This window comes from Rhinolophus ferrumequinum (assembly GCF_004115265.2).
Source record: "Rhinolophus ferrumequinum isolate MPI-CBG mRhiFer1 chromosome 5 unlocalized genomic scaffold, mRhiFer1_v1.p scaffold_110_arrow_ctg1, whole genome shotgun sequence".
Lineage (NCBI taxonomy): Eukaryota > Metazoa > Chordata > Mammalia > Chiroptera > Rhinolophidae > Rhinolophus > Rhinolophus ferrumequinum.
In genome coordinates, this window is record NW_022680355.1 from 1,684,489 (window position 1) to 1,711,376 (window position 26,888).

Sequence of the window (26,888 nt, forward strand, 5' to 3'; positions counted from 1 at the left end):
AGAAATGTTCACCATCAAAAGCAGAGACAAATCCACTACAGGCCAATTATGAGTGAGTACCCCTAGTGCCTGATACATATGCGCCATACATGATAAGAAGCTGGTTCAGTAACCACCATTTCTATAGCAACCCACGCGCACTCTGCAGGCTGTTTCGGGAAGGCAGTTCAAACTGGATTCTAAAATGCAGCTTCACTTAGAACATGCTTTTATTCCTGTCATCTCATTAGAATGAGAGGATTCAAATCGAGTAACCTAAGTTATCGTTAAATGGCAGAAACTCTTCACATACAGAATCTTAAATCTTGATTGCTTTGCTAGTCGATGTCCATCGGTCACTTTAAATGCAAACCACTGACCTGGTTTGCTTGTTCATAAGGGACCATTCCCCAGGGCAACAAGTCAGATAGCAGTCTGACAACCCGGAACATCGTACAGCCATCTGCTGTCCCAGTTACAGGAGAAAGAAAGTAAATGCTTATAAAAGCAAGCTGACATAATCCTCTCTTACTGTCCAGAAAGCCTCAGCTAAGATGCATTCACTATGACCAACAGAACTTCCTTTGGGTCGTACTGGCCCCCTGGACACGACTGGTAAGAAGGTGTGTATGTCCACTTTGTCCCATCCCCTTAGGCACGGTGACACCCGGGACACAAGAACTGGCATTGTATCACTTTTCAAAGGAGAGAGTACCATTAGAGGATCACACACGAGAGATATCTACTGAAAGGAAAAGACACAGAGACTCACTAACTCATGTCCTCTCTCACACTACAAATGAAGTGGCATTTTAGCACGATGGCCCCAGCACTGCATGTGAATGCAGCAAAAGTTTCCATTCTAGCACGCAAGTTGCACTTCTTAAACAAACAAACAAACAAACAAATAAACCGAAACCATTTTTCCTGAGGGTACACGTTATAATCAGCCAATTCGTATTATTGTAACATACTAGACAAAATCCAACTTTATGTTCTAAGAGAGTGTTAAATCTATTAGATCACCCTCCAATGAACATATGAGCTGAAATATGGAGATGCTAATTTTTATAATGGGAAATTCTTCTCCTGGTCCAACAGAAAAAATTAAAAGACAACTGTAGCCATTAAAAAAAAAAAAGACGACTGCGATAAATGGGTACATCAAATACTGACTCCACGCTAACGGTGCTTGGAAGGGAACACCTCTCTGTTTCTCTCCTGAGAGTAAACGTTCACTTATCCAGTAGTCATGGATTGATGTATTCCAATTAGTGTTAAAGTGTGGATTTATTTTTCAAATAGACGTCCCATGGAAATGAAAGAACTTTATCTTTCTTTCCAGAGTTTGAAATCTTGCCATATAAAGAAGGTGTTATCACTATGAGCATCAAGAGTCACTCTGGCTAAATGCTGGAGGGCCAACCTGGGTAACAGGAAAGTACGAATTGTGACTGAGTCAGGCCCCCAGTTTGGCCCTACAGAGTGTAATGTATTATACAACCGCATTCTTATACTAGAATGGTAAGAAGTTCCCTGTTGAATGCATTTTAGATCAAGGATCACAACATTTTTCTGTAATAGACCAGAGAGTAAATGTTTTCCACTTGTAGGGACATACAGAGTGTGCCAAAAAAGTGTATATATATTTTAAGAAAGAAAAACTGTACTAAAATTATAATACTCAATATATACCAATAACAGAAGATGAATACAAGTCACGTTTGACTTCTGCAATGACAAGAGGTGCTCAAAGTGGTTACCATCAGTGTCCAGACACTTCTGATTATGGCGAACTACTGCTTGAGCAACACTGACCAATGTGTCCACTTGTATACATTTTTTTGGCACGCCTGGTACAGTCTGTCACAACCACTCCACTCCGTGGGTGTAGCGAGAAAGCACTCATATAGCCCATACGCAAACAAATGGGCATGGCTGTGATTCAATATCTTAGTCCCTTTGGGCTGCTACAAAAAAAATATCATAGACTGGATGGCTTATAAACAACAGAAATTCATTTCTGGAGGCTGGGAAGTCCAAGAGCAAGGTGCCATCTGATTCAGTGTCTGGTAGGGATCTGCTTTCTGGTTCATGGATGACACCTTCTCACTATGTCTTCATGTGGCGGTAGGGGCGTGGGAGCTCTCTGGGGTCCCTTTTATAAGGGCACTAATCCCATTCATGAGGGGTAATCGCCTCCCAAATGCTCCACCTCCAAACACTATTACATTGGGGATTAGGTTTCAACATACAAATTTTGTGGGGGGGATAAAAACATTCAGTCCATAGCATCCAATAAAATGTTATTAGGGAAGTTTACATTTGAATTTCACTTAAACTTTTTTGTGTCATGAAATTCTCTTCTTTCGATTCTGTCTTCAACCATTTAAAAATGTAAAAATCATTCTTAGCTTTCAGGTCATTGTTTGCTTACACAGGTGAAAATTTTTAACAGATTCACAAATTGCTATATCTGGCTGTTAAACACTTTGAAGTTGCAATTACTTAAACTTGTCTCAAAGTAGATAATTTAAAGTGTTAAACCGGTTTGAAGTGATTATTGTATTTGAGTTAATCATAAATAGCAGTTATTAGGTTGCACAGCCATGCTCATTTGTTTGCGGTTTAACTGCGGTTTCAAAGGTTAAAAATAACTGCAAAAGCCGCAATTACATTTGCACCAACCTCATAGTTTGTTATATGCTTAAGACATGTTCCGATTTTTCCCCTAATCTGATAATATTGCCTTGGAACTTTTCATTTCACTGAAATAATTTAATTTTTACTTAAATAATATTATTAATTAAATATAATAATAATAAAAAAACCCCGTATGAAATTATATATATAGGTTTCTATTGAGTTTAGTAAGTTAAAGAACATATGGTTTCTTTGAAATGTCCATCCAATCTTAAAGTTTTCAGAAAACATATTTTAAATCATTTGATTATTTTTGAATGACTATCCAAACGCTGGCTTTTTCTCTGTACACATGCAATCTGTTTCAGCCGGAAATTTGGCAGTTATATTTTTCACAGTAGATGCTAAGTTAAAAAGACCATTTCAATGGAACTAGATCAACTACACAATGAAGATTTCCAATGCAAAAAGGCTGAATGCCATGCAGATTATTTCCAAGGAGAAAACAGAAAATTGGATAACTTCCGAGCCTTCACTGATTTGTATTTTGTGTTAGTTTCCTGTTGCTGCTGTAACAAATTACCACAAACATAGGGACTTAAACAACACAAATGTATTCCCTTATAGTTCTGGAGCTCAGAAGTTTGATTTCATTGGGCTAAAGACAAAGTGTAGGCAGGACTGGTTCCTTCTGGAGGCTCTTAAGAGAGAACCCATTTCCTTGCCCTTTTCCGCTGCTCACGGCTGCCTGTTATTTCTTAGCTTGTGGCCACTTCCTCAGTTTTCAAAGTGCATCATTCCAATTTCTGCTTCTGTCACCACACTGCTGTCTCCTCTGATTCTGACTCCTCCTGCGCCCCCTCTGACAAGGACCGTTGTGATGACAGTGGGCCCATCTGGACAATCCAGGAGAATGTCCTATCTCCAGAGTGTTAACTTAATCACATCTATACAATCCCTTTACCACACAAAGTAATAGTCACAGGGTCCAGGGATTGGGATGTAGAGATGTTTGGGAGGCCACATATATCAAAAAAAAATTTTTTTAAATACATGTGTGTTATTTGTGAGCTGTATACAAATAAAATAATGAGAGCAGGCTGCCCCTTCTCCAGACCTGTGCCATACGGTTATGACATGTGCACGTATGAATCCCTAGATCAGAGGAGTCCAAACTTTTTTCAATGGTTTTCACCAAGGGCCATATGCGGTAAAACACACAAACAGCCGGGCCACTCACCCGAGGTGAAGTACGTATTGCCTCACCTGGTTTATTTAAGTAAACTAAATATATTTTTGGAATTTGCTGTGGGCCAATTAACAATGGATTGCGGGCCGCAGTTGGCCCGCGGGCCGCAGTTTGGACACCCCTGCCCTAGAGAAAGCTTCACTGAACAGTTGATCCTTGAACAACTCGGGGAATTAGGGGTGCTGATCCACTGCAGAGTCAAGAATCCTCGTATGACTTTTGGGTCCCACAAAACTTAGTAGTCCCTCGGGATCTACAGGGGATTGGTCCGAGGACCCATTCAGTTACCAAAATCCGTGGATGCTCAAGTCTGTTACATGACATGACGGAGATCAATGCATTCAGTTGGCCTGCCACATCCGCCGAGTCCCCACTACGGACTGAAAATATGGTTTTCAATCCATGGTTGGCTGAATCCACAGATGTGAAACCCAGGGGTACGGAGGGCCGACTGTGTATTTACTGAAAAAAAATCTCCATGTAAGTACACCCATGCAGTTCAAACCCAGGTTGTTCAAGGGTCAACTGTATTAGGAACATAACCTTTTATACGCCAACCCTATTCATCCATATTCAAATACAGTCATTCAAAAAAGAGGTGGTAGGAAGGAACAGAGGAATAATAGCAGCAACGATGGGGAACATCCATCATAACTGTCCATTCTCGGAACAAAAGAGCTCAAAGCATCTTCCTTTTATTAAACACACACACACACACATACACATATATGAAGATAAATTATTTGTATGCAGTCTTCTTAAGTACAAACATTACATTGTAATATCTTAAACTACCTTGATTTTGAAAACATCTAAATGATCCTCGTCTGATGCAATCATTCGAGGAACATTTTAGTTGGGTACCTAGTATGTGCCAGGAACAGTTCTTGATGATCAGGATTCAAAAATATTGAAGTAAGACCCAGTGAGGACACAGATAATAATAACTAGGAAACGGCAGGACCGCGTCCTTCTACGCTCCTAGGACCCCTGCAATACGGACACTGGGCCGAAATGACTGCATATAAGGGATGGAGCAAGAGACTTGAAAGGAGAGATTCTGCTCACACGAAGCGCCAAGCTATGAGGGAGGCCTCAGCAACCCCAGGGGAGGGTAAATAGTGTGGTGCGGTAGACGAGAGGGTGTGCAGAGGACAGTGGCCGGCAGTGAGACGGATAGGCAGGCAGGGCAGCTCTGAGGACAGGGGTGCCATGCGGGGAGGGTGGACTGCCTCACACTGAGCCCCTCCCTCTGAGACATTCTCCCATGGGGCAGTGGGCTGGGGTTTTGAAAGATAACTCAAGTAGCAACACAGAAGCACTAGTGGGGAGGAGAGGAAGAAGGCAGCCAGGCAGTTGTGGGAACTGGCCAGGAAAGAGGGAAGTCTCTTAACCGAGGCAGAGGTACCGCAAAGATGGGTGAGCTGGAGAAACCCTGATGTGACATCAACACGACTTTGCGAGGGGCCAGGCATGGCTGCAGCTGAGGTGCGGAGGGGAAACAAAAAGAATACACTGGAGATAATGCTGAGGCGTCTATTGCGAAGGTCTGGAAGATGACACCCTCAGCCAAGAGAGGAAACAGAAATGAACCGGAGGACAGGCTGGATGAGGGAGGCGATGAGTCTGTTTCAGTCATGTTGAATCTGAGTTTCCAGTGAAACAGACGTCTACTAGACAGCGAGACACACAGATAATACGGCTTGGGAGCACAGGTAGTTGTGGGGTGTGGGAAGCAGTCAGGTGCCCCAGCGACTGCATAGAAAGTGAGCCAGGGGCTGGGTGCAGGGCAGAGCCCAGGGGCTGGCAGACTAGGAAGACCCAGGGGGACACTGAATCTAAGAGCCAAGGGAGGAAGGCCCTCGACAGAGGAAGGAAAACCATCAAATGCTGCAGAGACGTCCAAGAGGACGAGGAGGTCACCTGCTTTCACGATCACGCAGCTGCTGATTTTAAGAGAGTGGGGAGGCAGAAGCGGGACTGCAGAGGGTCAAGAAAAGCAGGCGGCCCGTGGGGAACAATTCTTCAAATAATCCAGGCTCAGGGGGATCTGGGAAAGCGGCCTGGAGGGGAAGCCTTCACCAGACCATGCACTTAATAAACTCTTAGGGCATACTTGCTACGTATACCAGGCACTGTACTAAGCTTCTTACAAATATTAACTCATTTACTCCTTCGTGTGGTTAATGTGTCAACTTGGCTAAGCTGGCGTCCCCAGCTATCCGTTCAAACACATCAGGATGTTGCCATGAAGGTATTTTTAACATGAAATGAACATTTAAATCAGTAGACTGGGTAACACAGATTACTGTTCATAAAATGGGTGGGCCTCACCTAATCAGTTGAAGGCCTTAAGAAAAAGACTGACCTCCCCCAAGGAGGTCTGCCAGCAGACTACCTTTGGACTCCAACTGCAACATCAACTCTTCCTTGGGTCTCCAGCCTGCTGGTACACCCTGCAGATACTGGACTTACCAGCCTCCCCAATTGCACAAGCCAACCCAATTCCTTCGATCAATCAATCAATTTCTCTCTCTCTCTCCCTCCCCCGATACACACAAACACATACACATATATACACAATGTATCATGTGTTCTACACACATCCTATTGGTTCTGTTTCTCTGGAGAACTCTAATATGCTCTTCAAAAAAAAACATTAAGTCCTATTATTATCCCCATTTCACAGTTGAGGAAACCATGGCACAGAGAGGTTAAGTAACTTGGCCAGGGCCAAACAGCCAATGGGTAGCAGAACTGGAATCCCAATCTAGTGTGCCCCCAGAGTCCCTGCTCTTAACCACACTCTAGACTGCCTCTCCACAGCACTGACCCAAGGGTGTTTGGGACCAACAGGATGGGCCCATGGAGACAGGTACAATATACATGACAATGAAAATTAACAAGTGCAGCCTTGTACAAACGAGAAAACAGGCACAAGTGATTCTCCTAGATGGGACTTACAGTTTTACAAGTAGCAGAACCCAAGTTTTCAGGATACAACATGCAAGATTTCCCCTTTTTCTTTCCTGCTTTCTCTCCATTCTTCTTTATCCAGGTCCTTTCCTCCTGTCAGAATTCCCATGCTCTTCAGAGATTCTCTCAGTCACACTCCCTTCAAATTGCTTTCTCCTGGGAGGCCCAGGGCTCTTTATGTCCTGACCGTGACCACAATGCCTCAGAAAATCACAGAGAACACACACCAACGACCAAGTGCCCTTCTTACTTCGTGCAGGATATGTTAATGTGGCAGAACAATCCATTTAACAACGTCAAGTTTAATACATCTGGTAAAATCGATGGATCCCACACAATTATGGAATCTGTTAGTAATTATTCAGAGAGTAAAACAAAACAACCCCTTCCACCCCTAAACCCCAGGCATTTAGTTCCAAATATAAATTCCTATAATTTGACTACTCAAGGAATTAGGTCTCTTTGAAAATACATTATATATATAAAGGCTCTCAATAATTCAAATTGCGTTATTTGAAAACTGGTATTTTCCAGTTTTGACTTTCACGGGATGGGAACCAAAGTGGTACAGGAACCAACGTGCCAGCAGAATCCTAAGCGTAAGCATGTACTCCCGTATTGTTATTATGAGTGTCAGCTATAAAACTTACCGGAGAAAAATCTGGAAATATGTATTAACAGTTTTAGAACTTTATGCATTTTTAAACCAGCAATTCCACTTCTTCTAAAATTTTATCCTAAGGAAATACTCATGGCCGTGCATAAAGATTCAGCTACAAAGATATTTATCACCGCATTGTTAAGAATAGTAATGTTTTCCCTAATTGTAAGAACATATCCATATAATGGAATACTATGCACTCATTAATATTAACATTGCAGAATAATAGCTAATGCTATGGAACGACGTTCATGATAGACAAACGCGTTTTTTTTTTAAAAGCAGATACAGAACTGTACATAACACATGGCCCCGTTCCTGTTACCCATAAATTTTGTGGAAGGCGGCCTCTAAGCGGGCCCCAATGACACGCACCTCCTGGTGTTCACACACCCGTGCACTCCACCCCGCACTGCCAGCACTGGGCTGTGTGATCAACAGCATATGGAAAGAAGTGATGCTATACCACTCTGACATTAGGTTATAAAAGACTGTGACATTCATTGTGCCCACTTGTGCTTTTTTTCATTTTTAGCTTTATTTTTTATGTTCTCTTGGATCACTTACTCTGGTGGAAGCAAGCTGCCATGTTGTGTACAGCCCTATGGAAAGGCCCATGGGGCAAGGAAGGAAAGTCTGTGCCCAACAGCCTGTGAGGAGTGGAAGCCTCCAACAACCTGGGAGTGAGACGGAGAGTGTGCTCGCTAGCCCTGGCTGAACCTTGAGATGAACGGAGCCCTGGCGGTCAGCCTGTCTGCAGCCTTGCCAGAGACCCTGACCCAGAACCACCCTGCGAGGTTGTGCCTGGGCTCCTGACCCTTCCAAATGGTGAGATAACAGGTATTCACTGCTGTTTAAAGAGGATGAGTTAGGGGGCAATTTGTTACACAGCAATCGATAACGAATACATCTGTGCATAGCAGATGACCAGAAGGACATAATCCAAAATACTATAGTGGTCTTCTCTAGGTGGTGGTTTTTCTTTTCTTTTTCTTTGGGTGGTTTTTCTTTTTTTTTGTATAATGGTGGCAATGTTTTTCTTTTTTCAGAAAACAGAAAAAGAAAACCACAGGACCAAGAGAGATCATATGACCTTCTAAAGAACAAAAGGATACAGAAGAGCCAATTTTAGCTCTAATAACTTTTAAAGATTCTTTTCAAGTAAATTAGCTTAAATGTGCAAAAAAAAAAAAAAAAGAAAAGGAAAGAAAACAAACCAAAAAGAACTCCACAGAACATGCCTGAATGTCACGGTAGAGTTAGCTTTACCCACCAGAAACCACGCAATGCTGTGGGAGCAACCGGATTCAATACCTTCAAGAAAAGGAGACTTGCACAGCACAAGCCTCTTGATAGGAAAGTCAAAGAGTAATGAAGTAATCTGTTAGCCAGTGTCGGCTCAGGATTCGGGCTTACCCAGCTTCTGGTCAAAGCGCCATGCTGCAACATAGGCATTGTGCCTCAGGCTGCTCTGTGTGGCCAGGGGCACGGTGACATAAATGGGACCATCCACCAACACCGGTGTTCCATCGCTGCTGAGCAAGTGGACGCTGAGGGCTGTGACTGGGGTCAGGTCATACCTGGTGCCGTTTCCTGGAAGCAAGAGGCATTTTTCCATCACATGCACACCAAGGAACTACATGGGGCTGCAGAAACTGCTCTTGAAAAAACAGGAGTAGCTACGACCATTTACCGAGCACCACACTTCCCACGGGCCCGGGACTGCATGAAGCACCACACACATAATCCTCCCCACCACCTTCCAAAGGTGGGTAAAAATCCCCATTTTGCACATAAAGAAACTGAGGCTCCGGGAGGGTAGTCCTGGGGGCCGGTCTGAGGGGGTTGGTCATAGGGCTGGGATTCAAGTTCAGGTTGCCATTCTAACTACTGTGCTTTGTTCTCAAAAAGGGCCTCAAAAGGGAAGGAATCGTCTACAACGTGACAGGGAGCTAGGTGTGTGTAGAAATCCCTAAAATGGATTCCTATACAGGCTGGGCTCCATGTACATGTTAAGTGCTTGGCAGGTTACCAAAATGAAACCCAATATTTGCAATTAGAGACTACTGAAAAAAAAAAACACGGAGATTTCTTCAAGAAGTGCCTGAAAATATTACTTAACTTCTACTAAAAAAAGTACACTATTGCAAACTTGGGCTTAAAATATTTATGAGTTGTTTTAGCTACCATTGTTATTTTGATCTGTTTAAAAGGAATTTAATATACCAATTATTCTGCATTAGAGGCCTTTTATCCAAGCCAATGCTTTAATGCCTGCCGACTTTACAGATAAATTAGGGCATGCTTATGAGAGAGATATTATATTTATACACATACTCATAAGCTATCCATTTTAAAACAAAAACTTTTCTCCAGTGAAATATAATATCCCATAAAATGTATTCTGTCATAATTTAAAATCTTTCCTTGACAAAATGACAAAAATGCAGTGATAAAAAAATTTAAGCTACATTAGAACACAATCAATAGGATTTCTTATTAAGCTACTTATATACTTACCTACCCATCCACTACCTGAGCTAATGCGAACCTCCAATTAGGACTAAATTTAAACATTTAAAGCAAACCTAGTCAATTTTAGAGATTCAATAACAAATTATAGCTACGAGTAAACCCTTCATAGAGCAATTTCTATACAGCTCATGACAGTACTACCCTTTATCATTTGTACCTGTCTCTGTTTTCCAATGTAGGGAAAGGCATGGAAATGGGGATTTGATCCAAAGAGGTCCATAGATTCAAGTTCTTAAACCTTTTAGTCTGGCCACTTCCTTTTAAGGTAAAGAAAATCCAAACCCAGAAGTTACCCTACTTCTGGTCAAAACATCTTGTGGATGGAGACCTAAATGTGCTCACTGCCCAAAGGTAACACAGAAGCAAAGCAAGGTGCACAATGCACCTGTCTAGGGTTCTGTTATACATTCCAGGTGAGATAAAACTTAAAACCAAGCGAGACTGAGTAACTCACGAGACGTTGTATAAACAACTTAGAAATGACATTTCAGTTAGGTAGTGCTGCCTGTTTCATCGAACCTGAGACAGGAAGTCTGAGGAGGGGAGCAGCAGGCAAAGTACCTAGGAGAGCACCCCAGACTCGTCATGCATCCTCTCCTCCTACTTCACTCCGCCTCCTGATTCCCAGAAGTGGCAACCCTGTCGTCCCCACTCATCACCGTTCGATTCTCCCTTCCTATTATCTTGCACACTCCTGGCCCAGGCAGTCAGGGTTCCGGTACCAGATCCATCACTAACTGCTTATGTGGCCTTAGGCAAGTGATGTCACTCCTGGGCCGTTTGTTTTACTTATCTGCAAAACTAAGGAGGTTGGTTGGACTAGGTGCTTTCCAGTGAGTCTATGGAAAGAAACCGACTCAGCTCTAAACATTCAGAAGGAAGAACAGCCCTGCAGGAAAGGGCCAATTAACTTAAAGCAACATGCATGAGGTTCATGTGATATAATGTTCTTCTAAAAAGTCCTCGGTTTGAAGACACTGCAGGCAATTCTACCTGCTTGCTGAGGCTTCTCCTTTCTCAACGCCCCACTAAATGCCTTCCAAATGACTTTCCCTCTGCCCTCCTACTTTCTTTACTCTGGGAAGATTTCATACTTTGAAGGGCTAAATTGTTTTCCCTGCAGTCCTTGTTATGAGACTGGAACTCTGCACAAAACAATGAGCTCTGTGTGTAAAGAAGTCTTTCCTTTCTTTTCCACCCTGGCTCCCGTCATGTCTGAATAAAGATAGGTGTCAGGCCAAAGCAACAGGATGGGGGCGGAGAGGCGGCACCACTGGCCTGCGCTCGCTCGGAGGCCTCCAGCTCGTCACTTCTAACAGGAGGGGTTTTGCTCAGATTGCATGTAGGGTTCTGTATGGCTTGGCACTCTGTTATATTACCGACTTTTCTGCACTTCAGGGAAATTTCACCCATGAGTCATTTTACTGACTCCTCTCCGTCTTCCTGGAGTTACAAGCAGAAGTAATTTCTAGAAAACAGTCCTGGGCTTTCTTAGCAGCCAGAGGGGAGAGGGAGATGCTGAGCAGGCACCGTGTGGGCGGGGCTTCCCCGAGTGATGCCAGGAAAAGTACAGAACGCGGCTGCAGCCTCCACGTGGCTGCGCCCCTGTATTTACGACACTGGAAGCTCCCTCTAAACTGAACACAGCTGCCCTTGGGATGCTCCACGGAAACGGAAGCACTTTGGTCTCCAATCCCCTTCACTGAACTCCAGCTATGACCTGTCATCTCACACAGGCACATGTGGTCCAGGCTCTCACTCCAAGCTGAGATCTCTCCGATGCGGTTTACAAAACAGGAGGCAAACAAGAGTGGGGCACAAGAGCAACTGCACAAAGTGACCCGGACATGGGGACCTCGCTGATGAGCTGCTGGGGTGCAACACGGAGTTCATGCCCCCACACCCTCGTGGGTGCGAGCAAACAGCACGCCAAGAATTCTTCCTAGGCCAACTTATCAGTTAATGTGGTGGAGAAGTGGAAAACAACCTTCCAAAGACCTTCTCTCTTCCCTCTGAAATAACAGTGACTTTAAAAAAAACCAAATGCTTCTAAAATCAATAGTCCTATGTCTCGGCGTTCTTCCCCGTCATCTCAGATTTCATTACTTATTCAAGAGCTCTTGGAAATGGGGCACAGAAAAAATGAATGAGCTCCAGCAATGAGGTCGTCCCTCCAAGTTGGGGTTTCACAGTTGTGTACCATTTTGCTGGGGAGACTGGGTGGAGGTTTCACAGTGGTCTCAGGTTGTACTTTATCAGATTCCCAGAAACACGCCTTTCTCCCAGCGCTGTACATTTAAAGCAAAAGTTAACACTTTTCCCCAATATTGTTTACTTAAGATGACCACCATGCATCTGTCCAATGGCCAATCGCTGACTAGTCATTGCATCATCCCATAAAAATTAAAGAAAGAAGAAATATTTCTGAAAACAGGTACTGCAGAAGGGGAAAAGGCGAACGACAAATCACCAGGTCACCTTGATCTGCGACCAGTCATTTATTAATATTCTGCAAAATAGATCAGACATTTCAGGTTTAAAAGCTTTTTCAGAATGATCCGTTTATTTAAAGCACAGGACCATTAAGCGGTGGTCAATGAAAGTGTCCCTGGGAAATGCAGTAACTCCCTCAGCCATCAGGATTTAATCCACAACAGCCTCTGGTTTTCCAGTTCATGTTGCGACTAGTCCAATGTATCCGAGAAAAGAAGGGGACACGAAAAAGACTCAGGACTTTAGAATCCACCATTCTCCGGTCCCCAGAAGGGCCGCGGTCTGTGCCAGCGCCGAGTGCACTGAGGAATGGTGCTGCTGGGCGCGAATGGAGGCGGGAGGCTCAGAACCTCAGGTCTCTACCGATGAGGCTTTATTACATTGTTCTGGCTGTTGGCATTTAGTTTCTCTATCTTTTGGGGGTGGAGAGCACTGGATTGCTCATCTCGAATCAGCCCCACTGCTACCTTCCCTCCCAGCTGTGACATGTTGGTGGGCGGGGCTGTGCCTCTCTGCACATGTTCCAGGGGCAAGTGGGAAAAGGCCAAGGACAGAGGGCAGAAAAAACTCTAACTCTGATTTCACGTAAAAAAAAAAAAATACAACTCCAATTAAAAAAAAAAAAAAAGGAACTTCTCTGAATTAAATATATTTAGTCCACCAAAGGAGAGCCCAGAAAAGGTGCTTCAGGCAGTTGGTACCAGCAGAAAGGCTCGAGGAGACAGTGACTAGAACTGAACTCTGCGGTGGTACAGAATTCCTGAAAGAACAGTTTCAATGCACTTGAACTTGTAGAAAGAGCTCCCCATTCTGCAACTTCGGGTCTCCCATTTAGTACGAACCCTTCCAGCCACATATAAAGATTCAAACACAAAAGAGAAGAGACTCGAATTACCTGTTCCGTTTCCATCTAATCCTCGCAAATACGGGAAACTGTCCACCTCGGAAGGGGAGCCGGCTGCAGTAAGGAAAGCTGTCAGGTCACTGTAGCTGGTGTTCTCAGGCAAGCGCAGAGCTCTCCTTTGGAAATGGACACGAGGCTGCGGCCGAGCACCTGCAGAAATTAACCTCTGAGTTACCCCCCCAAGGAGCAGTTTGTTTTTAGAAGATGCAAAACCAGGAAGTGCTTCTCTAAGTTTTCGGCAAGGCTCCTCTGCCCCAGCACCCAGCCCTCCCCACTCTCCTCCCATCCCCCATTCACACAGGACACTGAATGGACAAGGGGCTATTATAGGGATAGAAATAATAGCCCATTGTCACATTTGTTTTGACACAGGATGTTATTTAGGTTTTTAACAAAAAGCTTCCCAAATGCTCTTTGTGGGCAGTCTTTTCACTGCACAGGATTTGCCTATGGATAGGGGTAACATTTGGGGAAGCAGAGTCCATGTGAGTAAAACAAGTAGATGGCAATCTCTTTACACCACCAAGGCAAGAGAGCCCCTTGGACACTGTTGCAAACACATCCTTCTCTATGTGGTTAAACTCCACAGACCCAACTGACGCAGACCCAGGGGATTAAATGTGCAGCCTGGACAAGAGTTGCAAACAAGAGTCCAACAGTAGCGAACGCTTTTCTTCCTGCAGAAGCTGCCATGTGGCTGGCATCCAGTCAGTTCTGACGGGTGTATCCTACTTGTGGGAGGTTACGTGGCGGATTTTATCACGAGACTCTTGCAAGGATGTGCAGGGCTATTCCCTTCAGCAAACCCCACTCCTTTGTGCAGAAGGACGGCTGAGCCGACCGGCCCCACTCCTACTTGTGACGTCATCCGTCGTTTGACTTTGCTCTGCATGTTGTTTTCATTGTAAAACCTGAACTTGTTTTCACCCAATGCTGGGGCGACAGTCACAAGACGTAAAGGTGCTCAGTCCTTTTGCACAAACCCAGCAAAACATCATCAAGTCAAAAATTCATTGAAATGGAAGTTGTGGCATTTATTAACAACAGTACGCATTTCTCCTGATTAAAATAAAGTGGTTCTGCAGAGACAGTGGTCTGCCCTGCCACGGTCGTCATCCTGTGTCCTACCCCAGGCTGAGGCAGACCGGGTGCTTGGCTGGGGTCTCCCTCTCTCCAAGCCATGTGGTCTGGCCCAACAGGCCGGCCCACTGATGGTCTTTCTGTCTGTTCCAGGGTTCCTTTTCACTCAGGACCAGAAACCTTTAAGGAGGCGGGGTGGGTGCATGCACCTATCTAGAAGCGCTCTAGAATAAGGGAATTTTAGAGCCAGAGGATCGACTAGCCCACATCTCCTCCTACAGCTGAGGTCAGAGAAGCCCAATGGCCTGACCACCCCCCACACACACGTGTGGGGCAGGTTGCCTTGACCACGCACAACTGAGGTGGTCATGATGCTCCCCAAGTCCCTAACAATCACTGATGACGTTGCTCAAATGACGGGTCCTCCATTCCACACACACAGGCCCAGCTTCAGGGCCATGCGAGCCAGCGGCCCAAAGTCACGTCAGTCCTGTCTAACCTCAGTCACCTGCACTGACACTCACTGGACACATACATCAATCCAGACCCCCGGTGCCCTTTTCGTCACCCCTAAAACAAACCTTGGTGATGTACCAGCATCCACAGATCTCTACCTTTTGAACGTCCAAGTCTCCACTGTCCAGTCCTCTTTTCCTCTGATTTCTTAGAATGCTGCTGTCTTCCTGCTGTCGTCTCCGTGGTTTGCACCGAGTTCAAACCCTCACGCTTCCCAGGAGCGCTCCATCCCAGGCTAGGAGCACGTGGCATGTCCTAAGCCCTTCCCTCCACTCCCACACGTGCTGTTTGCCTCTTCTGTGCTGCTTCTCTGTGTTGTCCTTGGACACGGAAAGCCAAAGCCTACCCTTGCATGTTCTTCTCCTCGTCCCCAATGACATAACACCGTTCATTGCTTGTGTTGTATTATTTTTCTCAGTGATAGTGAACTTTTTGAGACTTAATTTCCCTTTCTCCACTGTGCTCCAATCTAAAAATGCTGCTGATGCCTGGTTCTCCCTCAGCGGGCGGGGAGACAAAGACGTCACTGAGACAAAGAAAAGAACAGTTCAGCGTGTCAAGTGTAACAGGGCAAAAAGGGGATTTGTCCTCACGAGGGCCGAGGCAGAACGCAGAGTCCAGGCTGGTTACCCTGGAACTGGGGGGGACACGTGCACCCTTCCAGGCCTTAGGGAAAGGCCCTGTGAGATAAGAGGGTTGAGATCTTCGTGTAGGCTCCCTCGGCAGGAAGGAACAGAAACCTCCTCACACCAGACCAGGGAAAAGGGAGGTTGCTGAAAGGTGAAGAGGAGTCATGCTGAACCTAAGGATAACAGCCCAGCCTGGCCTTACGGGGACTGGTCTGGGGCCTGGACACCACAAACCAAGGCTGCTCCCCAGCTCTCCGGGGCCATTGGCCGTCTTGTCCCAATTCTGTGTCTGTCTCTCACGTACCTTCTCTCATTCTCTAGCATGCCACACATCTCAGTGGGAGATGCCCTCCTCTCCCCACCTCTGTTCCCTCTCTCTTCCTGCTGCCTCTCTTCCCGTTTTGTGCAGGAGAGCTTGGTCCCTGGCGGGATATCCGGTTCTATCTGCTGTGGCTGGGGGTGGGAGGGCACCAAGGGGCCGTGCTACAAGCGGATGTGGCCGGCCCAGCTGATGTGACACACGCTGTGACCTGGACCTGGATACCTGTCCCCTGAAGGACCAAACATGCTCCCCCACTGAGCTCAGGCAAGACGTCTTCCTGGTAAAATGACCAAGGACACACCTGAGGAATCTAAGGGTCAAGGCTCTTCTAAGCTGTGGTGAAAATAAAATTGAAAGTGGGTATGTGTGGGGTCGGGGAGCGGTTACATCCTTAAACCTATCTTCATGTATTAAAGCTGCTAAACCCCCTACCTTTCAGGAAGGGAGGTGACTGGATGGAGTGTGGACAGTGTGTTGGTCGTTGCTGGAAGCCTCCCTCCCACATTCCCCACAGCAGCTGTTTCAAACTTCCTCTGCTCTTCTCAAACTTAGGGCTCCACCACCAACTCCCAACATGCTCAGACCCTACTCTACTGAAAATCCCGGGGCCACCACATCCTTTCTCCGCACTTTAAAATTGTTCTTCCCTCTTCTCTTCTGTCCCTGCTCTCCTCTGAGGGCAACCCAAGTACCCTAACTTTTACTTGTTTTATTGCAAGCCTTGGCTCAGCCAACTATTTTTGTCTCCGTCAACAATCTACAGGCTTTTCCTCCCCAGCCAACAAACACACCCATGCCTTGCTCATCTAGAAAAATAATAAAACATGACTTTAACTCTGTATTCCCATAAGCGAATGCCTTCTCTCCTTCTACTCAAGCCCCAGTGATGCAGCCTCTACCCCCAACACACACTGCCCTTGGAAATGTCAGCTGATGACTGTATAATCTGCAGACCCCATGACCACATCTTAGCCTTTGTCCTCACTGACCTCTTCACAATGGTCAGTTCTGTTCCCGGCCCCCGCCTGGGAACCCTCCTTGGCATTCATGGTCCCGAAATCTGCTCTCTCCAGACTCCGCCCCCTTTTTCTTCTGCAAGTACTTTTCTCTTCCTACCACGATGCCGCAGTTCCTCAAAGGCTGCCACAGATGTCTCTGCTGTTTCTGGGCTCCCTCCTTCCTGACTCCCTTCCAGTGTCGCCACCTCAACTGTGACCTTCCTCTCTGGCCTCTCTGCCGAGCTCCACATCTGTGTTTCCTCTGCCTTTTAGACACCAACCTGGATGCCCACGGGCACTCTAAAATCATCATCTGCCTTCTCTCATAGTTAACGACACCCCACTTCCCCCAACACCCAGGTGTGATTCCAGGTTGTCACCATCATTTTCCTTGTTATTCTGCAGACTCGCTCACGTGCCAGGACTGGCCAGTCTTCCCTCATCAGCATTTCCAGCATCATCTTTCCCTCGCCTGCTGCCTTTACCCTTCACTACCCTATGTTACCCCTTGCTTTAACTACTGTAAAAGCCTCCGTATTGGCTCTGTGCTTCAGAGTTACCCCTTTTCATCTTCTTCCACAATGACTGTTCTAAAATTCCACTCTGATCACGTCCTTTCGCGGCCCAGAAACCTTCCATGGATCACCACCACTTCCCAAATTAACAATGAGAGATCAATGTGGACCCAAACTACTATTCCACCTGTGCCATGAGAGGCATAGTTCAGTGCTTAGAATTTACAAAGTTCATATATATAATGTTATTTAGTATTTACAACAATCCTATGAAGAAGGAACTCTATCCTTTTTGGGTAAGGAAACTGAGGCACAGAGGTTAAGTGGCTTGCCCAAAGTAATTGTTTGTAAAAGGCAGAAACGAATTCTTTTCATTCTAACCTCCATATCCCTTCCTGGTGCACCATGCCTACCGCAGAAGAGATGCTCTACTTACCGCCAAGCAATCAGCTCCCATCCTCTGGCTAAGCGTGACTGTACCGCTTTCTGCTTCTACACACACGCCCAGCTCTTCTCCACGTCGGAAGCTTCTTCCCATCCTCTATTTGCACATCCTACCCCTCTTCTACACAGGGGTGCATCCCAAATGCCACCTCTTCTATGTAGCCTTTCTTGATCCTACCCCAAGCTCTAAACTCTATCTGTATCTCTCTGACAGCACTGATCTTTCTGTGCCCTGTATTTTGTTTACTTGCATAGGTGCACATTTGCCTGATCAGAGAACCATGAGAAGAGAACACGGGCGGCGGAATCGCTTAGCTCTATGTTTCCATCTTTCCTCTGCCACCTTCTAGTTGAGTGATTCAGGGCTTTGGGTTCTTTATCTTTAACATGGGTATGACTGATGCCCGTCTCACAACACGATTGTGTGGTGCTAGATCAGAACATGTGTGGATGACGCTTCACGGTGCCTCCTGGTACATACCAGGTGCAGGATAAGCAACGATTTCCCATCTCCTCTCCTCTTTTAGACTGAAGATCCTTAATAGCAGGTATTCTGTGAAACACAGGACACCGTGTCTGTAGATAGTTTGCCCTCTACAAAGGTCATAGAATGGAATGTAAAGCTGAGTTATACTGGGCAAGGCCTATGCCCTAGTAAAGGTCTGTCTCAATTCTGACAAGGTCAGGGTTCCTCAGTCTCGGCGCTATTAACGTTTCGGGCCAGGTGGTTCTCTGTTGGGGGACAGGGCTGTCCTGTGCATTGCGGCATGTCCAACAGCATCTCCGGCCTCTACTCACTAGATGCCAGAGCAGCTCCCAAGCTGTGACAACCCAAAATGCCTCCAGACATTGCCGAACGTCCCTGAGGGGCAAAACTGCACCATACACACTTAGTGGACACCAATGCAAACGACACATACGGAGACGTGAAGAGGAAAGGCCAGATGCCCTGCCATCTGGAACTCAAGAGCACAGAAGGTAGTCCTGGAAGCAGATTAATTATCATAGCGTTTGCAGCGCTCACATGAGAGAGCCATGCTAAAAAGTACGGGAGAAACTTTAAGAGAAAGCCAGCCACCAACTGCCCAGGAGAAAAGAACTTCAGTAGGAGCTCCCTGTGAGCTGTGTCTGAGGCCGTACGGAGGCAGATGGAAGAGACTGCACATCTGAAAGCAGGTCTCATGTGTCCGGAAGCCTGAGGACTTCTGTGCGAGCCAAGTACAGGTTACGTGGGTTCCCGGGGCAAAGGAGGGGGATGGGAACAGCCCGGGACATCCTGGTCACTCAAGAGTCTGGACTTGAAGTGGCCGGCAGGGGAGAATCTCCGGGGGTTACTGGTATGGGAACAACATGACCCCGCTTGTTTTTACCCAGTTTGATAGCCAGGTGGGAAATGCCCGTAGGTGGAGAGAGTCAGTGTGATCAGCTAGGAAGGTCAAGTGAGAAATGATAGAGTTCCAAAAACAGACAGTGGCCTTTGGGATCGAAACCGAAGAGGTGGCTGGAGGTGAAGGCCGTTGTTGGAATAAGGGAGAGGCAGAACAGTAAGAACCTGGGAAGGAGACTGAGGAACCATGAAGAAGAGATGGGCGGTGGGAGTCCATGAGGAAGCAGAGAGATTCAACGGGAAGGAAGGCTTAGTTTACAGAGCGGAGAAGGCAGGCAGGACGAGGACCAGAAAGCAGCCACCGCAGCTGGAAACTTGGCCCCTGCTGCCCTCAGCATGAGAAATTTCTAAATAACGGAGAGGCCACGCAAAAGGGAGCTAAAGGTGTGCGTTGCTGAGGGCTGACCTCTCCAAAGTTTGGGTGGGCAGGGGAAATGAGGCAACTGGAAGAAGAAATAGGGATTAAGAAGGGTTTCTCTTGGAATGGCAGACCTCACAATTTTGGGAGCCGAGAAAGAACTAGAAAGAAAGATGACAGATTCGGCACACGTGGAGGGAGATGTGAGAGGAGGAGATAAGGACAGGAGCCCGCGTGAGTGAGAAGGGGCTCCTGGTGGGGGCAGGAACCCCAGGCAGGAATGTCACAGTGTCCGCTTAAAGAGGGCAGAAGGAAAGCCACCGAAGGCATCTTTCCCTGTGAACAACTGGCAAGGTCATTGCTAAGCGGCAGGGTATGAGGTGGGGAGGGGATGAAGCAAGTGGTGTGAGCGACTTACAGCAGCTGCCCTGGGGAACAGAAGGGGCGTCTAGGGGGCAGTAAAGAGAGCAGGAAGATGCCCAGCAGATGGAGACCACCGATTTGGGGCGTGCCAGTTGGCGTGAGCACAGCGCGGCCAGGCGCTGCCCAGGGCGTCTTTATGGCACCTTCTTATTTACCGTCATCACATTCTGAGTGGACAACATGCCCTTTTCTCATGAGATAGCATGAAGGTCTGCAAGACGCTCTGGGAGCCACAGCTGCAGGCTGGCTCTAATCCCCCCTGTCTAGTCCCCAGCATTCCACCAACTCCAGCTTTAATTCACACCTTGTAATTAACCACCTTGAGGTTTAAATGTTGGCATCACCACCTAACGCCTCCCCACAAGGTTCCAGCGTGAATGTATTTCTCGGCAAAGTCCAAAACACTCCCAGAGGAAATGATTCTTCTAAAACAATTCGCAGGTGTTCTCTCCACGCTCACCGCAAAGTCTATAAGCAATCTGCAAGTATTTTGCAACAACCTGTGCATTTTCAGATACAGCCTCTTTGGGGAAAAATCCCTGCAGGTAACCAAGGGCCTTGCCCTTCACCACCCTGTCATCATATGACTGCTCCAGGCTTTCTTTACAAAGCCATGCCACCCATAACCACACAGATTTCCTTATTTTTAATATGAAAGGATCACTGACCACTAAGGCCACTTCCCCTGGAAACATGCATTTATTATGTCCTCGTATGTCTGAAGGCATCTACATAATCCTACCTAGTCTGATGGGAGAAGAATTTCAGGGTGTGTGTGGTCAGCATTCAGATTCCATACACACAAAGAAGGAAACAGGTGGGCAGGCTTTTTATTTTTTATTGTTTAAGGAAAACTCCCATCAATCATGAGTTTGTTCAATTTAGTTGTACACATTTCAAAACAAAAACTTCAACGGAAGCATCAGGCATCTGACTGATGAGAATTACGGGCTCCGTTCTCTCCTATCTGGTCTCCATTTCCCACCCCGTGGCCTTCATTCAAATCTCTGACTTTCGTGTCAAATAAACCCAACGGTAGGGCATCTAAAACGATGCACACGTGTGCAAAGCGTCACCACGGAACGGCTACCATACAACCTCCTCTGTTTCTCAGGAGAGTTTGACATATTATGCCATCTGAGCAACACACTAAAAATTCAAATGGCTTATAGTACTTCCATTTCTCATCAGGCGGGAATTCCTTTTTTTTCCCTCCTCTGAATCCATTAAAGAAAATAAATGCACCTACACTTGACCAGTTTGAGAACAAAAATTTAATGCATCATTCATAAATTCAGTTTTATATTGGTTTTAGAGAACAGAACTGCAAAGACCAAAAACGACCTACATACAGATAGCTTTCCTTCCAACTGGTAAGAGAACTTGAAACAAAATCGTCCAGTATTATCCTTGGCAAGTCTCACCTTGACTGAAACAAGGAAAAGCACAGCGAACAAGAAGCCAACCCATAAAGTAGGATTAAGTTACAAAACTAACAAAATTCCTGTAATTTTCAAAACGTGGAATGGATGAGATTTTAGAAAGGGAGAAATGGTTCTCAGTTTCTGGTTATATACAGGAGGGAGTGATACACGAGACTGAATACATTAACTGTCACCAAAACTACCTGAATGATTTATAAGTCCTTGGGCTTATGAGGTGACCAAGCTCCTTGCTCCTTAGAGAGAGAAAGAGAGAAGCAAGTGCTCAGACCCTGTGTGTGCGTCTACATGTGAACTGTACTTGTACGAGCAGCCACCACAAAGAAAACAACTGGCCGTGACATGAGTAATCTAGATAGGGAGGGCAAAAAGCAGTGAGATTTGGCTGTTTTCAAAAATGCTTATTTCCGCAATCATTCAGTAAATTGCTCATTGGGTACCTATCACAAGGCAGGTGTGGGGCCAGGCCCTGCGCGTGCTACGATGACAAAGACACACCCCCTGCCCTTCAGGTTTTAAATTTTAGCTAGGGAGATAAGGTATTATAGCACCAAGGATGGCAGAAAGGGATCTATCTTAATAAGACACAGAAGCTCCCGCTGGAGGGTTGTTTGAATCCACTCTTCTGGTCACTGAGAAGGGCGTCGGGGGCAATCGGGGAGAGAGAGACGTGTGGGATCCAAGGGTGGGAGTCAGCGGGATGGAAGGTGCAGGAGGGCCTGGTTCTGGGCTCGGGCAGCGCTGGGACGATGAGCCAGGACTCTGTGGTTTTCACTCACATGCTGTGTCAGTGACACGATGGCATTAATCCCCCGTCTGCTTCTCTCTGATCTGCTGCTACCAAACGGCTCCCTTTTCTTACTCATACTTTCTGTTCCCTTCTCACTTGGGCTCGTGGGTGGCCTGGCATGGTCACTGATCCACTGCACCCCAGGACCACTCAGCTGAGCTTCTCACCTCTTCTAGGTTCTTAGTTCAATCCCAGGAAAAGGAAGAGAGAGAGAAGAGCTGATGGCTGCTCTTTTCTCTCCCAACCGGGTCCCAGCCCCTAGCCAGACTGTGGACTGGGTGCCCCTGAGTCAGGGTCATTTGGCATAAGCCCGTTGTCAGCTGAGGCTGCAGGGCAGGCCACCAGCATGACTCACATCTCCTGGGAAGACACAGGAAAGACCTCCTATACACGGAAAAAAGTGCGTAAGTGTAGCTTGTCTGTAGCAGAGACATTAATTACAACTGCCAGTCTCTTGTTCCCAGTGGAAAATGATGGCAAGAGACGAACAGTTCCTGTTTTAGTGATGAACATGAGAAGGAAGCAAAATCTTTCCCTCACTCCAAAATAAAAAACAAAAAACAAAAAAACCCAACCACGATCACACCCCCATGTTCATTTCTCACAGTAGCCAAGACATGGAAACAACCTGAAGGTCCATTGGTCCATTGATGGGATGAACAGATAAAGAAAATGTGGTACATATATAAAATGGAATAGTATTCAGCCATAAAAAGTAGAGCCTGCCATTTGTGACATTATGGAGGGACTCTGAGCACATTATGCGAAGTAAAATAAGTCAGACAGACAAAGACAAACCCTGTGTGATCTCACTTATATGTAGAGTCTAAAAAAACCAAACTCATAGCTATAGAGAACAGATCCCTAGTTAACAGAGGTGGAGGGGTGGGGCGGGGTGCAAAATGGGTGAAAGTAGTCAAACGGTACAAACTTCCAGTTTATAAGGTAAGTTCTGGGGGTGTCATGTACAGCATTACAGGAGACTACAGTTAATAATACTGTATTGTGTATTTGAAAGTTGCTAAGACAGTGGATCTGAAAAGCTCTCATCATAAGAAAACAATTTGCAACTATGTTAAACTGAACCTACCACAGTGATCCGTTCACAGTATATACAGATATCATCACATCACTATGTTGTACACCTAAAACTAATACAGTGGGAGCTGTCAATGATATCACAATAAAGCTGGGAAAAAAGAAAACCATTCTCTTTTAGTTGAGAAACAATAAAAGCAAAGATTATCAAAGAAAAATTGGAGGTACCACAGCCAACAGGCTTATTAGGCCGCGGTGTGGCTCTAAGGTGAAAGAAGGCGGAGGCCTCAGGTCTAGCTCTGCTGTCTTAGGGGCAGAATGAAGATAACTTAGGGCTCTCACTCTGCAGATGACATGAACATCTGTATTTCCATTCCTGTTCCCTCTTCCCAACTGAAGCCGCATATGCTGCTAGATGCTTCTCCTTATTTTCAGTAAATAAGGAGAAGCATCTCCTCAGAGCAGTGGCTGCATGTTCACCTCCTCCTTGTACGTTCCCACGGCTACTCAATAAAAAAGGAATAAATGACTTCACCTCATTTGCAAATGGCACATGCATATGGTTAGGTTAGGTCAAGAATGAAAGTGTGCAAAATGGCATTAAAATAAAGGAGTAAAGGAAATAAAAACTAATCTGGTGAAGCACGAAAGGCCAAGAAACTGCATGCTCAAGGACCATGATTTAGGTGGCAGAGAATGACCTCAGCACAGAAATATGGTTGACATAAGCGTTATTCCCAAGTCTACCCCCAACACCAACTGTAGGGCAAGTCCCTCAGGCTTCCTGACGAGTGTCTGCAGGGGAGATTAGAAGGGGTGAGGCCACATTTACACACATCGCTGCACGTGACAGGGTTAAAAAAATGAGGGGACAAGAGAGACGAAAAAGCCACTCTCGAATGCTCATGAACTTTTTTTCCCTTTCATGTTTTTCAGGGGGTGGTTTTTGGGGTGAAAAACTCCTAACGTTATATTTACCATCCTAACCATTTTTAAGTGTGCAGTTCAGTAAGGTTACGCATACGGACATGGTTGTGTGACAGATCTCTAGAACCTCTTCATCCTGCAAAACTGAAATTCTAGACACTCGAATGCTTCCAATCCTTTAAAGGGTGACCCTGTCCACTGATCAGTGAGGCCCACACAGGGTCCCGGCTCTGACCTCACGAGTTGAATATTCTCTCCTTTGGAGAAGAGAAAGATGTGGTATGGACAGATTGGTGGAGCCCCTTCTTTTCTCTCACACCCTTAAAGGCTGGGCCAACCAGAAACAAGATCACAGCCAATATTGGGTTGAACCCAAATTCCAATGTATGGTGCAGTCATGGAGACAATGGATATTATGCCCCAACGGTGGATAAATGTGCTGCCATCACTACCTGACAATAAGCCATCCCTCACAAGAGTTTAGTAGTCGGCCCCAAAGTTACTGTCGCTTCTCTTTTTATTTCTTTTTTTTTTTGCTACTTATTTTATTTTTTTAACTGAACTTTACTTTTCAACTGTAGTTGACATTCAGTATTATTTTACATTAGCTTCAGGTGTACAACATAGTGGTTAGACATGTATACAACTTACAAAGTGATCACCCTGAGAAGTCTAGTACCCATCTGGCACCATACATCGTTATTACAATATGATTGACTATATTCCCTATGCTGTACCTTACATCCCTGTAAGAATGAAATCTTACTATGTGTGACAACGTGGATACAGGGTATTGTGCTAAGTCAAATAAGGCACACAGAGAAAGACAAATACCATATGATTTAGCCTCTCTTTTTAAATATTCAACATACCTTGGAATCCTGAGACTATCTGGACAACATCTTCATACACCATCAGAGTAGCAGACCGTTCCGGAAGCAGGCCAAGGCTCAGGGAAGAAAACACTGCGGAAACAAAAATGGATGTAAGGGTATTCTGACATTGAAGTCAAAATACCCACTCTAATTTTGGTATCCCCTGATTTCAAATCAATCAACAATATTGATTTTTCATACTGTGACATGATAAGAAATATATATTTGGTCTTTGCCTCCAGTTCCTCACATAGAATTCCTAAATCCCTTGGAATTTCCTGAGTGATGGAGGTGATAGAAGCATCTTTTGTTCCAAGGGGACGACTCTGGGTGGGCTCCTGGATGGGGGCTGGTCACCATGATTGGAAGCTTGGCTTTCAGCCTCACCTCCCGTCTCTAGGAATGGGAGAGGGGCTGGAGATTGAATTAATGATCAATCATGCCTGTGTGATGGAGCCGCCATGAAAAGCCCAACCCTTCTGGGTTGGTGAACACATCTACATGCCAGGAGGGTAGTGTACCCCCGCTCCACAGGGACAGAAGCACCTGCGATCAGGTAGCTTCAAGACCTCACCCCATGTATTTCTTCATCTGGCTGTTTATCTGGGTCCTTTACAATAGCCTTTATAATAAACTGGCAAATGTTTATTTGAGACACAGTTTCCCTGAGTTCTGTGAACCATTATAGCAAATTATGAAACCTGAGGTAAGGTCATGGAAACCCGATTTATAGCCAGTCGGTCAGAAGTACAGGAGACAACCTGGGACTTACATCGGAAGGAGACAGTGACTTTGGGGACTGTGGCTTACCTTTGGGGTCTGCGCTAACTCCGGGGAGGTAATGTTGGAGCTGAACTGAATTGTAGGACATCGAGGAGTTGTCCAGAGAGTTGGAGAATTGATTGATTTGAGAAGAGAAAACCCCACTCATTTGGTGGTAGAAGGGTGAGTAGAGAAAAACGGTTTTTCCTTGAAGCATGATTAGCAAGACTTTCAACATGTCACCAGTGTACTACAATCGCTCACATAAAAATGGCTTACCCTGCAATTGTCAGCTATTTTTATTCAGTAAAAGTTTCTAGTACGAGTAAAGCATCTGAACCTCTTCATATAGGAATATATTAAAAGTTATAATTACACACTATAAAAACGTAAATATGTAACATTAGATATTAACATTAAGAAAGACTTCAAAAATATGTGCGTAGGTTATTGTGTTTCTGATGGTAAAAGAATATCCTCCCCCCATCCCTGCCATTCTGGGAACTAATAAGATGACAGAACTTGTGCTATTTTAAAATACTGGCTTAAGTACCTCCTGTACTTCCAATTAAAAAATTCACAAAGCTTACAAGTTTCTGGGTAAAACATGAATTTATGAGAAAGCCAATAAAAATATTATGGAATAATAGTAATCACTGACATTAATGAACCCTTCCTAACGTGTCAGACATTATTCTAAGTGCTTTAATTTGAGTAATTTATTTAAATCTCAAAACAACTCTATGAAATGTACGTATTATTAACATGCCCATCTGACAAGTAAGCAAACAAGTTTATGGATAAGGAATCAACGTGTCCAAGATCCCACAGCTGAGTCTGTCCTCAGCCACCATGCTCGGTGGACTGAAATTCAAAATCCAAGCCTTTAAGTTTAAAGAGGAGACAAGTGAGTCCTAGGAAGGTAAAGTGACTTCCTGGGAA

At 45.4% G+C, this 26,888-nt stretch overlaps 1 protein-coding gene across 1 annotated transcript in view; it reads right to left on the bottom strand.

Annotated features, from left to right (window-relative positions):
* Positions 1-26,888, bottom strand: part of FAM171A1 (family with sequence similarity 171 member A1) — a 116,186-nt gene that overhangs the window by 19,958 nt on the left and 69,340 nt on the right. The window contains exons 3-5 of the mRNA XM_033100772.1: positions 25,182-25,274; positions 13,432-13,590; positions 8,925-9,101 (exon numbers count right to left, since the gene is read on the bottom strand). Of these exons, the coding sequence (XP_032956663.1) occupies positions 8,925-9,101; positions 13,432-13,590; positions 25,182-25,274 (429 nt within the window). The remainder of the gene's footprint in view (positions 1-8,924; positions 9,102-13,431; positions 13,591-25,181; positions 25,275-26,888) is intronic.